This window comes from Neovison vison, chromosome 2, assembly GCF_020171115.1.
Source record: "Neovison vison isolate M4711 chromosome 2, ASM_NN_V1, whole genome shotgun sequence".
Taxonomy (NCBI): domain Eukaryota; kingdom Metazoa; phylum Chordata; class Mammalia; order Carnivora; family Mustelidae; genus Neogale; species Neogale vison.
This window is the reverse complement of record NC_058092.1, coordinates 239,913,049-239,928,112: the sequence shown is the minus strand read 5'-3', so window position 1 is coordinate 239,928,112 and position 15,064 is coordinate 239,913,049. Positions and strand designations below refer to the sequence as shown.

At 57.8% G+C, this 15,064-nt stretch overlaps 1 protein-coding gene across 1 annotated transcript in view; it reads right to left on the bottom strand.

Moving 5' to 3' along the window:
• KNDC1 (kinase non-catalytic C-lobe domain containing 1) overlaps nucleotides 1-15,064 on the bottom strand; it is a 59,842-nt gene that overhangs the window by 29,195 nt on the left and 15,583 nt on the right. Inside the window, 7 exon segments of the mRNA XM_044240770.1 lie at nucleotides 704-862; nucleotides 6,429-6,490; nucleotides 6,582-6,653; nucleotides 7,446-7,560; nucleotides 9,676-10,334; nucleotides 11,415-11,532; nucleotides 11,875-12,021. Coding sequence (XP_044096705.1) covers nucleotides 704-862; nucleotides 6,429-6,490; nucleotides 6,582-6,653; nucleotides 7,446-7,560; nucleotides 9,676-10,334; nucleotides 11,415-11,532; nucleotides 11,875-12,021 — 1,332 coding nt within the window.

Sequence of the window (15,064 nt, the reverse complement as noted above, 5' to 3'; positions counted from 1 at the left end):
CCACCCCCTCATCCTCCCTGAACACGCCTGGCTGCCTCCGTGCAGATCTGGAGTGGAGTGAAGCTCCTTCCCCTGCCGTCCATCTGTCCGTCCATCCATCTGTCCATCCGCCTGTAGCTACTGAGTGAACTGTCCCAGCATTGTAGCTGACGTCTGCTGTGCTTCTCCGTGGCACGAGACCTCATCCTTCCTTGGCCGGGCAGGCCAGAGAGGCCAGAGCGTCACGGGCAGAGAAGGTCGCAAGGGGCTTCTCCCTCCAGGGGGTGGCCTTCCTGTGGCCTCTTGGTCACTGAAACACTCACGGGACCCCCCTGTACTTGTCCAGCTCTTGGCAGATGGGGGCAGTCTTGGGAGGGTGAAGGAAGGAGAGGCTGAGAGGACCCTCAGGGGAGAGGAGGGAAGTGGGGTTGCTGGGGGAACTCCGCTCTCTGCTGGCAGAGGGACACGGGTCAGGCTGGTCCCAGGACCCCTCCTGCCCACTCCGGCCGGGCGAACACACTGGAGGCAACCGGCTGGTCTGGGAGGGGCTTGCCAGGGTCACGGGCAGCAGACACTGTCCACCACCTGTCCACCACCTGTCCACAAATGAAGCCCGTGGCCCGCCCTGTCCAATGCCCAATTTTCCTGAAAACAGGAACCTGGCTGCTTGGTCATCAGCCGAGCCCTGGACGGTGAGTGGGGGTCCCAGCTACAGTGTGCCTACCTTGATGGCCTCTGCCGTGTGTGGCCGCTCCTGGGCACTGCGCCTGGCCATGTCCAAGAGGAAGGTCTTCAGCCTGCGTGGCAGGGCCAGCTTGTGGTTTTGGGGGACGCTGAACTTGGCCGCCGTCCAGAGGACCGCAGCTACGGCGTACACGGAGGCCTGGGTGGAGAAAAGCCCAGCCCTGCTCAGCGGGCTCCCCAGGGGTGCACGAGCGGGACAGCAGCCCTGGGAGACCCTCCCCCTGTGCACCTGCTTGGAGCCTGGAGGCCCTGGCAAGACCCCGAGTCAGATCCCGCGGGGGCCTGGCCTGGGGACCTGCACGTTTACCAAACACCCGCGGGTCTTCACACTGACACGCGAGGCCTCGATGGGACCCGCCCGCTCTCACGGTCCTCAGGCAGGTGGAGGTCGCAGCTCGGGGGTCTGAGGCCGGGGTCCCCCGAACCTGTGGGGTGTTGCTCAGCGGTAGACCGCAGGCTCTGAACAAGACCGGCCGCCTCTACGCCTCCTGGCCGTCCACGTCCTGGGGAAGGATGGGCACACGGCTCCAGAGTGAGGGAAGGTGTCACCCCCCGGGAGAGCCCAGGGAGCGTCCCTGATGTGCCCTCGGATTCTTCTCAGCTCTTGGATCCGAAATCCGCCTGCGACAGACAGGCGGATGCTGTCGTGCCAGAAGTTACTGCCACACGCTGGCCGGTGTTATTGAACTCCACGGCCCGATGGAGGCGCAGCGCGGACGGCCCGGTGAGTGGGGCGGCGGGAGGCTCGGCGCGTGGACGCGACACACCTGTGCCTTCCGTCACAGCGCGAACACTTCCTCTGTCACTTTGCCAGGTCGGCACAGTGGACAGAACTGCAAGCCGGCGCTGCTGGCCACGCACCCCCGTCTCTGCGGCTGGACGCTCTGCAGGATGTCGCCGGGCCGCCGGGGTGGTGCGGGCGCCCGGGATGGGGGCCTCCCACGGCCAGGAGCTGCCGCGCGGGGAAGTCCCACGAGAGGGAATTATCGGCTCTAGATGGTTACTGACCTTCTGAGAACATTCAACCCTTTATCTTGAGGTCATTATAGATTCACGTACTGTTGTAAGCAGTGAGGCAGAGGTCCCGGGGGTCCTGGGCCCAGGTCCCCACAGAGGTGACGTCTTGCCAAACCGGGTGATGGGCAGACACTGCCACGATCCAGAGCATCCGGTCGTCAGGAGGGGTCCGGGGCCCCAACACATGTTCTCTGTCTCTGGCAACCACGGACCTGTTGTCCGTTTCTAGGGTCGTGCTGTTTCTCATACACGGAACTATGCGGTCTGGGAGCTTCGGGCGTCCTGCTGTCCGCATAACCCAACGGAGATGCCCCCAGGTCACCGCGCGGCCAGTGCTCTGCTCCTTTTACTGCTCAGCGGCGTTCCGCGGTGCGCACGGACCCCGCGCGCTTAACCACTCATGCATCAGGGCTGAGTCCCGTTTGGGGCTGTTCTGAACACGGTTTCCCCGGGATGGACGCCTGGGGATGTGGCTCCTGGGCTTTAAGGCAGGTTCGTGTTTACTTTCTGACGAAACGGCCAGAAGGGCCGCGTCCTTCCCCACGCTCAGCAGCGGTGCCCGGGGGCTCCTGTTCCGCATCCTCGCCGGCCTCTGGCGTGGGCAGCGTTTGGGGTGCCAGCCGCGTTCCTGGACGCGGAGTGCTGTCTCCTTGCTTTCGTGGGCGATTCCTGAGTGCCCCGTGCGGTCGGGCAGCTTTCCTGTTCGTGGGCCGTGAGACGTCGCTGGCGAGGGGCTCTGCAGGCCTTTTGCCCACTTTTAAACTGGATTCGTTAAATTAATTTGGTGGGACGTCTGAGTGGCTCAGTGGGTTGAGCCTCTGCCTTTGGCTCGGGTCATGATCTCAGGGTCCTGGGATCGAGCCCCACATCAGGGGGGTCTCTGCTCAGCGGGAGCCTGCTTCCTCCTCTCTCTGCCTGCCTCTCTGCCTGCTTGTGATCTCTGTCAAATAAATAAAATCTTTAAAAAAATTTAATTTGTGTGTGTGTTTTTTTTTTGTACTGCTGACTTTTAAGAGATCTTTGTATGTTCGGGACATAGATGCTTTATCAGATGTGTGTTTTCCTAGAATTTGCTGCCAGTCTGCGCAGTCGCTTCACTCAGTCTGAGGTTGTCACGGAGGCGTACATCGACTTTCTCTTTCACAGAACGTGCTTTTGCGTTGTGCCCAGAGGTTACGGCCAGATCCCTCCCAGGGGTCCCCTACTGACACGCACAGGGTTTGTCTTGTCCAGCCTACTGGCTCGACGCTCTACACTAAGGCCTTCCCGTTGCTGAGTCAGCCTCCGCACGCGGGATGAGCCCCACGTGGTCAGTTTTTGATTCTGATGAAGTCCATCTTGCCCACTTTTCCTTTTGTGGAGAAATCTATGGCCACGGCTTTTGGTGTCACGTCTAAGAACTCTTTGCCTCAGATTTTGTTTGATTTCTTTCATTAGGATTTTGTAGTTCTCAGCACACTCAGTCCGGTGCGTGCTTGGTTAGATCTGAGTGTAAGTACTTCCTTTTTTTAGTCATGGCACGCTTACATCAAGTTTACATTTTATAGTTTAATTCAATTCAAATTAATATTTAAATTTTTTTCTTCAGCTAAGACAACAGAAGAGACGGTCTATCATACACGTCCCACTTGGCCACAGCTGAGAACAGACTTAGTCCCGAAAGTCACAGGTCCGGGGCAAAGGACCAAAAGGGACCGGTTTGGAATGAACGAGGTCTCTCAAAAGTGGTCGTTGAGATCAGACGGCGAGGGAGGTTTCAGATCTCCTGAAACAGATTCTAGAAAGTAGGTGTGTGTCCAACGGTCTGCACCAGCGTCCCCGGCCTCCGGCGTTCCCAGTGTCTGCTCCTGCGGCTTCCTGGGTGCGTAAGCGGGCGCGCTACGTGGTCCTCCGCCTCGTCGTCTTCCTTTCCCGCTCAGCCCGTGCCTTCGCCCCTTCCTCCACCGCGTGGAGGCTTCCGAGACGGTGCTCACGCGGAGAGAGAGCGCGCTGTATTTTTTGGGGGGAGGGGACTGTATTTTAAATTTGGTGTCTGTATGTTCATTGCTAACATGCAGAAATACAGTGGATTTTTGAACGTTTATCTTACATCCTGTGACCTTCAGAACTCACTCCTTAATCCCATGGGCTTCCTTGGAATTTTCTACAAAGACAGTTATGTCCCGTGCAGATGCTGTTATTTCTTCTGGGTCTTTGTGCTGTTTTGCATTACTCAGCGGCTAGACCTTCAGCACTGTGCTGGGTCAAGCAGTGACCGCGCACGTCCTTGCATTGGTCCCAGCCTTGGGGGAAAGCATCTGGTCTGTTCCCATTTGGTGTGATGTTTGCTACAGGGTGTGCGTGTGTGTGTGTGTGTGTGTTTGTGGACACTCTTTGTTACGTTGAGCAACTTTCTTTGTATTTTTCTGAAACAGTTTTTTATTATGAACGGGTGTTGAATTTTGCCAAATGGTTTTTCTGTATCAATTCATGTGATTATGGGGTCTTTCTTTTTTACCTAGTTAATATGTTGGACTGATTGGTTTTCAAATGCTACACCAGCCCCAGGTATCCCTAAAATAACTTCCACTGTGTCACGGTGCATAGTTTTTATATATTGTTGAATTCTACTTGCATATTTTGGTAAGGACTTTTGTGTTGGTATTTGTGAGGGATGTTGGTGTAGGTAAGCCTCTATCCGTATACATTGACAGGAAATATATTGGCTTAATAAAACAGGGAAGTGTTCTCTGTCTTCTGGAAAAGAAGGTGTAGAAGTGATATTAATTTTTCTTTAAACATTGAGTAGAATTCTCCAGTGAAATTCTGGACCAAGAGATTTACTTTTGTTGAAATTACAAATTCCATTTCCTCAACAGTCAGGGCTATTCAAAGATCTGTTTCATATTGGGTGAGTAGTGGTAGTTTATGTTTCCTGAAGAATTGGTCCATTTCACCAAAGTTGTCAAATTTATGTGTGTAGAGTTGTCTGTAGCCTCCATTATTCTTTTGATGTCTAAGCGGTTTGTAGGGTATCCCCTGAGTCATTCCCGGTAATTTGTGTCTTTTTCTCCTTCTTCCTCTTCTTTTCTTCTTTCTCCCCGCCACCCTTTTTTTTTTTTGGCTTTGTCCATTTTGCTGGAACTTTTAAACTTTTATTGGTCTTTTCTAAGAACCAGCTCTTCACTGGTTTTCTCTACTATTCCCCATTTGCGTTGATTTCTGCTCTCGTCTTCATTACTTCTGTCCTTCTGGTCTGGGTCTACGCTGCTCTTCATTTTGTAGGTCCCTGAGGTGGTGGCTTAGATTATGGACTTGAACTTTTACCTCTTTTCTCACGCATGTGCATTAGTGCTATGAATTTCCCTCTTAGACCCGCTATGGCTGTGTCCCACAGTGTCAATGCTGGCATCTGTTGATTTTTTCATTCAGTTTGAAGTCTCCCTGGCTCTTGGTATGGGAAGTGGTTTTTTTGGAAACCTGGACATTTTCATGTTGTGACCTGGGCACAGGTTGTGAGATGGGCACCGTCTCATTATTGGCAGGTGGTGGCAGAGCTCAGGGTCCGGACACCTGAGCCAAGGGCTCCTCCTCACTGCCGCATAGGGGGTGGGAGACCAGATCTCCACTGGGCCTCCAGTGATGCGCCTCTGGCTGGGAGCGGGAAGAGTGTGTCCTTCCTGCTCCTCACCCGCCTCCTTTCCCAGCACGAGGCAGGGCTGGCCTCGCTGCTGCTGGTGACGGTCAGAGTGCCTGCTCTCCACAAGGCTTCCTCTCACAACACCTGGCTGGGAGGGGCGTTTGCTTCTGCCAGGGGTGGGGGGTGTGACCCCATGGCGACCACATGGTCTCTACTGGCTTCAGGGCAGGGGCCATTACAGGCCGGTGGGGACCCTCGGCCTTCCCTGGCACCACCTGGTTGGGATCTTTGCCGGCATGCGCGGGCCCACCCCTTCCCTAGCCACGGCCTCGGGCTTGAGAGTGTGGCTTTGTCCCCACGTATGAGGCAGAGAGAGGGAGCAGGGCCCTCACCACTGTGCCTCCCTCGGGCCTGGGGCCCCGGCCAGGCTGCCTTTTGCTCTCTGCCCTTCTCATTCTTGTTTCAGGGATGGGTTTCTAGATGCACATTGGGCGAGTAGGGAAGTGGAATTCCAGCACCGTTTCAAATATAATTTACCTAACTTTTAGTTTGTACAATTTGATTTTTTATTTTATTATTATTTTTTAAAGTAAGCTCTATGCCCGGTGTGGGGCTTGAACTCATGACCCTGAGATCAAGAGTTGCACGCTGCACTGACTGAGGTAGCTAGGTGCCCCCAAGTTCGCGGTTTAATTTTGGATAATGGCTCTGTGTGGCAAGTGCCTCGTGAACACCGCTGACCACTCAGCCCTCGGCTCTCGCAACCAGCACGTTTGGCCCGAACGGTCCCTGCCCAAGTCCCACCCATCTTGGGGTGACGCTCCCAGAGCCATGCACCTGTCACCCCTGGGGAGGCACTGGCTAGGTGGAGGCCACCCTGGCCGGGAGAGCCAGGCTCTGGAGGTGACCGCTGCACTGCGGGAGGGCCCTGCCTCTCCTGGGCCCTGCGCTGGGCCCGCGCCTCCCCCCCAACCCCGGCTCTGGGCAGAAGGGGTACCGTGGTGCTGGGGGGTAGGGAGGGCCGGGGGCGCCCGCTGGGGGGGAGGGAGGGCCGGGGGCGCCCACTTGCCTTCTCAGTCACCACTTCTTGCTCTGCGACCTCAGGAGCCAGAAAGAACGAGTCGTAAGTGCCTAAGGGAGAAAAGCCCCGGTTCTGAGTTCTCTTGCCAGCCTTGGGGGTCCGCGGCAGAGCACAGCTCCTGAGGGCGACCCTGGTACACACCGTTGGCGGGGGCTGGGCTGAAGAGCACGGCTCCGTCCTCGGCCACCAGCACGGAGTCCAGGCACAGGCAGGCTGCAAGAGACGGTGCGGGTCAGGGAGGCTCCGGTGGGAACGCCGCTCTCCCAGGAACCCCGCGGAGGCAGGCCGGGGGGCGCAGCCCTCCCCTCTGCGCCGCCCCCCACCCCAGGGAGCCCAGGGGCCGGGGCTGGTGCACTGCTTCTTCTCAGAGGCCCCAGCACACTGCCCGGTGGACGGGGCAGGGGGTCCTCTGCAACACCCTCCTGCCCACCGGAGCCGCCTTAGGGCCGCTACTCGCACATCAAGCTGGAAATGGAAAGGAGCGGAAGGAAGAGGTAGGGGCATGGAGGGTCACAGCCCAGCCCCGACTGCTGCCCCTCTGAGGGGTCCCAGAGGAGGCTGTGCCCCAAAGGGCCTATGGGTTGTGGGACTGGGGGGCAGCCCTCATTGTCCCTCCCCACGACGTGTTCCAAGGGCCGTGGGCCTGTCACACTGTCCAGCAGGCTGCAAACCAGGGCGGTGTCTGAAATCCCCCCTCCCCCGACCATTTCTGCCTCCTTGGGGACAATGGCGCCTGCTGAGGGGCTGTGGGCCACCCATACAGTTCCCACTCTACAGCAGGGTCGTCGGCCTCAAGGCCCACCTTCCATGCACCTGCCCCCTGCGGCCCCCAGACCCTTTTGGTCCTAAGACCAGAGCCAACACCTCCAGGACCCTGTGGGCTCACAGCCACCTGGCCCCAGGCTGTCCCCGGGGCCCACATGTGCCTGACAGAGGCCAAGTGATGCCCTGGGACACACGGGTCGGGGGGCAGGCTGAGCGCGGACCCGCAGGACAAACCAGCACCTGGGTGCTCCCGGTGAGCGTGCAGAGCAGTGAGACACGCGTGCGACAGAGCCCAGAGCTCGCACTCCCTGAAGGGCCGGCCCAGCTGGCGCAGGAGCTGCCGCAGGGAGACGACCTGGGGAGGGAGAAGTCGCACCTAGCAGGCGTGGTCCTGGGCCCGTGGGCAAGTGGCAGGGCGGGAACCACTTTGAATAAGGGTGGGGTGGGCCTCCCACAGGGCGCACTCCTGGCCCTGTGGGGAGCGACGTCCCCACGGGGCCACGACAGGAGCTGGGAATCCAGCGTGCCTGGCCAGAATGTGGGGACACCAGTGTGGACCCTCAGGAATTGAACAGAGAATCACCAGATGATCACGTGATCCCACCTGTGGGCGCGCACCCCCAAGGCCAGGAGCAGGGACTGCAACAGGTGTCTGCACCCGTGTTCACAGCAGCGTGGGTCACGGCAGCCGCGGGCACAGGGACACGGGCGCCCAGCACGGATGAAGGGACGAAGGGACGAGCGTCCCGCAGCCTTGAGAGGAGGGACGGGCCGGCACCTGCTTCTGCGTGCAGGGCCCCAGAGGCCTGATGCCGAGGGAGAGAGCCAGCACCGAAGGACCGGGAGTGTGTGCCGCCGCCGTCGTGAGGTGCCAGGAGCTGTCACAGTCCCGGAGACAGCAGTGGATGCGGGGACCAGGACAGAGCATCGTCGGGAAGGTGAAGAGAGGGATGGGGGTGGAGGCTGGGGCTAGCTGCGGGACTCGGGGACTGGCCGCCACTGAGCTGTACGCTTGGTGGCGGAGACGGGCCGTCTTCCACGACCGTACTCTCCCCGACCCTCCCCACCACACACAGATCTCCCGGGAGTCCGAGGAACGCACTCAGCCGGCAGGAGGTCCTCGCCTCGGAGGCTGCGGGAAGAGCCAGGCCCCAGCCACCACACTTGGGACACACAAGCACATGCTTTAGGGAGGGTCCCCGAGGCAGCGTCCGCCCCCTGGACCCCCCACGCCCCGGGTGCAGCTGCCTTGCTCTTTTGAGCGTGTTGCCACCTGTCTGCAAGTGCGGCTGGCAGCCCGCGTTCCGGCCCCCCCACGCCCCTCGCCACGGGTGGGGGCTGCGGCAGCTGGCTTTGAAAGCAGGTCGAGCTCCGCCGCAGAGATCTGGGGCCCTGATGCCCAGCAGGCTGTGCCTGGGGTGGGGGTGAGGTCTGGACGGGCCTGGTCCCATGAGGCCTCTGGGGCAGGGGAGCCTGCTGGTTCGGTAGCTGAGGCTCGGCTCTGCCCCTCAGCGGCTGCCCACCCTCCAACGGCACGGACAGCTGCTCCACGCCTCAGTTCAGCCGTCTGAGAAATGGGCTGCTGTTGTCCCAGGCCAAGAAGCTGTTGGGCAGGGGAAGGTGAGCCCAGTCCAGGATGTGGTGGGGTTTTCCTGCCTCAGTGGCTGGAGCTGTCTACACACAAGCCCGTGTGGGCCCAGGAGGCCGGTGGAGACCACTGGGCTAAGGTGTGGACACAAGGGTGTGCAGGGGGATCTCTGCGACAGACATTTGTTTTAAACTAACTCGAGTGTTGGGGTGCCTGGGCGGCACAGTCCGTCAAGCGTCCGGCTGCTGGTTTCGGCTCGGGTCATGATGTCAGGGTGACGGGATAGAGCCCTGCATCGGGCTCCATGCTCCGCGGGGAGCAGGTGTCACGCCCGGCGTGCGGCCCAGTGCAGAGACGAACCTATGACCCCGAGACCAAGACCTGAGCTCGGATCAAGAGTAGGGTGCTCAACCAACCGGGCCACCCAGGAGCCTGCTCCTGACTTTGAGATACTTAGGGGAAAAGGCGCTGTGGCCGCTGGCCACCGGGCTGCGGAGCAGAGCAGCAGAGGTACGCCTGCCGGCCTGGGGCTGCCGCGCCTCCTCCTGGGAAGGCAGCTCCCTGCACACTCCTTTGGCAAGAACATTAACCCCGAAGCAGGGGTGTGCCTCCTTTGGCGACCGTGTGGGGTGTGGGGCAGCTCCCATGGACGCCCCACCTCCAGGAAGGCCGCAGGAAGGGCCTGGCCTGGGACCACAGCAGGCTGTACCCAGAGCTTCCTTCAGACACAGAAGCTTGCCGGAAGCTGGTAAGTCATGGAGCAGGAGTGACGGCGAGGTTCCTCTCCGTGCAGGAGACACCAGCACCGCATGTGAGCCACGCACCGAGTGTGTGCACGCGTGCGGCGCCTCCCGGCATGTGGCGGAAACCGCTATCACTCACCTGCTCTGCCGGGGCGCCAGCCGGCTCCCCAGCTCGGCCCGCCGACCCCTCCTCAGCCCTGCACGTCCTGGGCTCTCGGCCTGCATCTCCAGGGTCTTCGCAACGGGGTGGGGCGCTTTGCTCCACCGGGCTCCAGCCCAGTGCCCCACACGCCCTGTCCCCACTTCGGCTGGCGTCTCCGGGTCCCCCTTGCTGGAGCTCGGGCTCCCGCCCGGGCCGCAGTCTGGAATCGGGCTCTGACTTGTAGCTGGAAAGGCCATTTTTCCCATCTAGAGAGGCCTTGCTGAGGTCTGGAGGGAAGACTTGGGGTGTGGGTGGCTGGTTCTTGGCGGGGGTCAGCGTCAGGCAGAGGGTGCTGGGCTCAGGGCCATCGGGCGGGAGCTTGGGGAAGGTCTGCACCTTCCGCAGGCACCTCTTCTCCGTGTCGCCCGGGGGGCGCTGGGAGTCCAGGAGGAGACTGGCCAGTTGCTCTCCGTTTCTCACGGGGGCTGACAGCAGGGGCTTAGAGGGCTGGGCAGCAGGCTGCTTTGGGCTGCCCTGGGCTTCTTGGGCAGGGCACTGGGGCACGCTCCCTGGGTCCACGGCTTGGCCCCCCGTCGGCCTCCTGGGCCCCACGCTTCCTGTGGCTGGCTTCCCACTCCAGACGCTCTCGGTGACATCTGGACAAAAGCAAGGTGATTGCTGCAGGGGAGGCGGCCGGGGACCTGAGCCCAGGGTGGGCATCCCCAGTGACTGCACCTGGTACCAGAGGGACGTAGACGCCTCCCCTGCTCTCCTGGGCCTCCACTCCCCCCTACAGCACTGGCCCAGAACCACCTTCATCTGCCTCCTTCATCGCATGACCTGGCTGATTCCAACTATGGAGGCTCCAGGGGCCCCTGGGCTCCCTGTGCAGCATGCACACCCCCCCCAGGGTCTTCATAAGGTCGTCCAAGCAGCTTGTCCAAAGAGCCTTTGCTTTCTAGTACGATCACAAGAATGCTGTCCTCAAAGGAGGACACGGAATCGGGAGGCAGCTGCTACCCTCCGTGGACGCAGCTCGAGACACACGCCCCTCCTTGTGGCCTGCAGCCTCTCCGGGGGGACTGCTCTCTGCTGCCCGGGGGAGCTGAGCCTCAAGCCACTGGGGCCTGCTGCCAACAGAGGCTCCGTGTGGCCGCCCTGAGGGCCCTCCAGGCTCCCTGCTGCAGGCACGGCACAGACAGATATTTGTTCAAAACGTGACGTGAGACCGTGCCGGAGCCCCACGGGGGACAGGAAAGCCCAGAGGTTTCAGCAGCAGCTTCTCCTGTGGAGAAGTAACGGGTCCATCAGACACCGTGTGGTGCCGGCCAGTGGGAAGGAACGGCTCAGTGTCGCTGGGCCCTTGTCCCGACCTGCTCGTGGACCCGCACGGAGAGGTGTAGGGCCGCTCACGTCTCAGCACGACCTGCGCTCCACCCCCAGGGCCCAGGTGTCTGCAAAGCCTGTGCTAGGTGACCGAGAGCGAAGGGGTCCGTCTGTGAGCATGGCTACAAAATGGGTGTGCATGGGAGAGTGTTGTGCTTGTGGACAAGGGTGCACGTGCACCAGTAGGTGTGAAGGACTTTGCCCTTTCACATATGCTTCTGGAACTATGAGCAAGTGAGTGTGACCACGTGTGCCCGTGGGGCACGTGCGCATGAGTGTGGGTGTTTACACGGTGAGCACGACGGCGTGCACACGTGTGCGTGCGTGTGACTGTGTGTGCAAGCGCTTACCCTGAAATGTTCCGAAGGACTCGATGGAGAGCACTCTCCTCCCGACGGCCGAGAGGCTCCGGCAGAGGCGGCAGGAGGACGTGAAGAGCATCTTCTCCTCGCACAGCGCGATGACGGCCTGCACACGTGCGCAGAAGCTCAGCGCGGGAGCCCTGCCTCTGGAGCCCACCCCCTCCACGTCTGCTTTCTGGCACAGAAAAGCTATGTGTCCCGTGATTATGGAAAACCAGGCCATGCTTCTAAGCCACACTCTTCCCAGCAACAATGTATAATAAAAGGTCAGGTTCTTCTTTAAGCAAAATGCAATGCCACCAGGTCCCAGCTGAAGAGCCCGTGCACCGAGGGGAGAGGCGTGGGGGCAGGAGTGCCCCGTGTGTGTGTGTGTGTGTGTGTGTGTCTCCCCGGGGCCCCGGGGCCAGAGGGAGGGTCTCAGGTCTTCGCCTGGAGGGTGATTTTGTACCTCGAGGTCGGGCCGGTCCCTGGGGTCTTCTGCCTGCATCCGGCTCAGCAACGCCTCCAGGTCTTGGCTCAGCCTGGGCTCCAGCTCAGGGTCAGTCCCGTACTCCAGGGCCGCCTTCAGCGTGGCCCCCAGAGAGTAGATGTGAGCCTGCAGCCCCAGAAAGCTGATCAGTGCCCTGGAGCATGGCTCGTCCCCACACGGTCTCTGCTCCACTGGCCTGGAACACGTGTTTTGGGGAACCCCTGCCCCGACAGCCCACGCGGCACGGCCAAGGCAGTGCCTCCCCCACCCCGGTGACCGTGCCGACACGAAGGCAGGGGCCCTGTGCCCGTGGGTGTGGGGTCTGCGCAGGCCTTGCTGCACTGACCCGTGGACACCCCCCGGGCTTCCGGCTCACCCCAGCCTCACCCCGGGGTGCGCAGACGCAGGACCCCCACCTGTGACGGTGGCCGTGTCTCCGAAGGGCAGTCTTCTTTTTTAAATCTGTGCTTCTCGGATTATGAATGAGACCGAGCATCTGTTCTTTGCTATTCACGGTTCTAACTTTTCCTCCTTATGCCCACTCACGGGCCTCGCACTCCACCAGGCTGTTTCCTGTTTGGGGTGCGCCCCTGGCACACTGGGATCCGACTGCCGGTCTGGGTGCCACACATATGTTTTTCCATTTGTCACTTAGCTTTTGATGTAGTTCATCCGTCGTCTCACATTCAAAAATTCTCACGTTTAATTGGTGAAATCAATTTTTTTGAAAGAATTTTTTTCTTTAGCTGTTCTTAGGAGGATCTTCCCTACCCCAGGTTGATAAAAACAGCTTTCTTTTGTTTCCTCCCATATTTTTTATAAGTTTTATACATCCAGCTCTAATCCATTTGAAATTTGTCAGTGTGCTGGCATGTGGTCAGGATCTGGGTTTGTCTCCCTTGTAGTGGAGAGCAGCCCCGGAAGCGTTTAGAGGATGTTCTGCCCTCCGCCACTGCTGGTCCTGCTAGCTCCCCCGGGACCCTGGGGCCCAGCGGGCCTCCCCTCCTCTGACGCTGGTCCAGGTGTCTGTGCTGTCCAGACTGTGCTATTTTAATTATAGTAGAGCCACAGTGTATTTTCATATCCCGAGGACAAGCTGTCCCTCTTTTTCCCTTAGAAAGTTGGATTATTTTCACTTTTGTCTGGTTTCAAAGCACAAATATAAATTCTCCCATTCCCATTCACAAAATAAACCAAAAATGGTTGTGACTTTATTGTAATTGCATCAATAATGCAGAATTTGGGAAGGATCAACTTCTTACAAAATGAAACACTTAGGATGTCACCAAGATGGTCAACAGGATGTCTTCTTCGACAGCAGTTCAACCTCCACTCACAGCCAAGAGCCCCTGTGTGGGGTCTGTGTGAGCCAGTGCCTCATGCTGAGGGACCCGGCAGGAATGTTGCCCACCTATGTGTCCGATAATAGGAAAACAGACAGACTTTGGTCCTGGCCAGGGACCCTACTGCTGGACTAGCCAGTAAAGAAGAAAGGACTCAAATTAATAGGATCAGAAGTGAAAGAGGAGACATTGCAGGTAACGCCGCAGAAATACACAGGGTCTTAAGACTACTGAGGACAACTGCATACCAACAAATTGGATAACCTAGGAAAAAATGGATAAATCCCTAGGAAAATACAACCTATCAAGACTGAATCATGAAGAAATAGAAAATCTGAACAGACCATGCATACTAAGGAAATGAATCAGTAATCAAAGACCGCTCAACAAAGAAAAGCCAGGACCGGATGGTTTCTCTAGTGAATTCTACCAAACCTTGAACGAATTAATACCAATCCTTCTTGAGTCCTTGCAGAAAACTGAAGAGGAGGGAACACTCACAAACTCACTTTCTGAGGCCGGCGTTACCCCGACGCCGAAGTCAGATGTCAGCCTACAGAATGGGAGAAAGTATTTGCAGATAAGGAACCAAAGGACGACTACAGAGCAAATCCCCGAGGAACAGAGATGTAGAAGGGCTCAGGAAGACATCAGCAAACTGAACTGAGCACCACATGAGAAGCATGTACACCGTGGTCCCGTGGGTTTTATCCCTGGGTTGCAAAGTGATCCAATTGACCTGCAAACCAGTCGACGTGATGACTATATTAGTAGAATGAAGGACAAAAATCACATGATCATCTCAATAGACGCAGAAAGACATTTGACAAAACTCAGCATCTTTCATGATAAAAACTCTCAAGAGATGAGGTATAGAAGAAACAGAACAAAATCTCAACATAGCAAAGTCTGCATGGGACACGCCACCAGCCAACATCACAGTGGGTGCTGACAGGGTGAGAACTTTTCTCTAAGATCAGAACGAGACAAGGGTGCCCGCTGCTCCCTCTCCTACCAACACAGCACTGGAAGTCCCAGCCAGAGCAATCAAGCAAGAAAGAGAAATAAAAAACACCCACATCAGAAGGGAAGGAACAAAATTGTCTCTATTCTCAGGCAACGTGGTCTTACGTATAGAAAGCCCTAGAGACTCGGCCGCAGCTCTCTTAGATCAGGTCAACAAATTCAATAAAGTTGCAGGTCATAAGGGCAACATGAAGAGGTTAGCTCTCTTTCCACACACGAACAGTGCAATACAGGAAAAATAAGTAAAGAAAACAATCCCATTTACAATAGTATCAAAAACAAAAAAAATAATTAGGAACAAATTTAACCAAGGAAGTGGACGTTTTGGGCACTGACAAGTTTAACACTCGGGTGAAGGAAAGGAAAGACACAAACACGTGGGAAGACGCGCCGCGCTCACGGGCTGGGGCTTTAGTGTCTGCAACGTCCGTACCTCCCGAAGTCATCTCTAGATTCAATGCAATCCTTATCAAAGTTTTTGTTTTTCACAAAAAAATGCATTTTTCACAGAAATAGAACAATCCTAAATTCATATGGAACCACAAAAGGCCCCTAAACAGCCCAAGCAGCCCTGAGAGAGAAGAACAAAGCTGGAGGCACCACATGTCCTGAGTCAAACGACCCCAAAGCTACGGTAACGCGAGCAGACCAGACTGGAATAACAACAGACACGCAGACCAAAGGAACAGAATTGAGAGCCCGGAAATAAACTCATGCTACACAATCAACCAATATTTGACAAGGGAGCCAGTGACGGTCAGCGAGGAAAGGTCCGTCACTTCAACAGTGGTGCTGGGAGA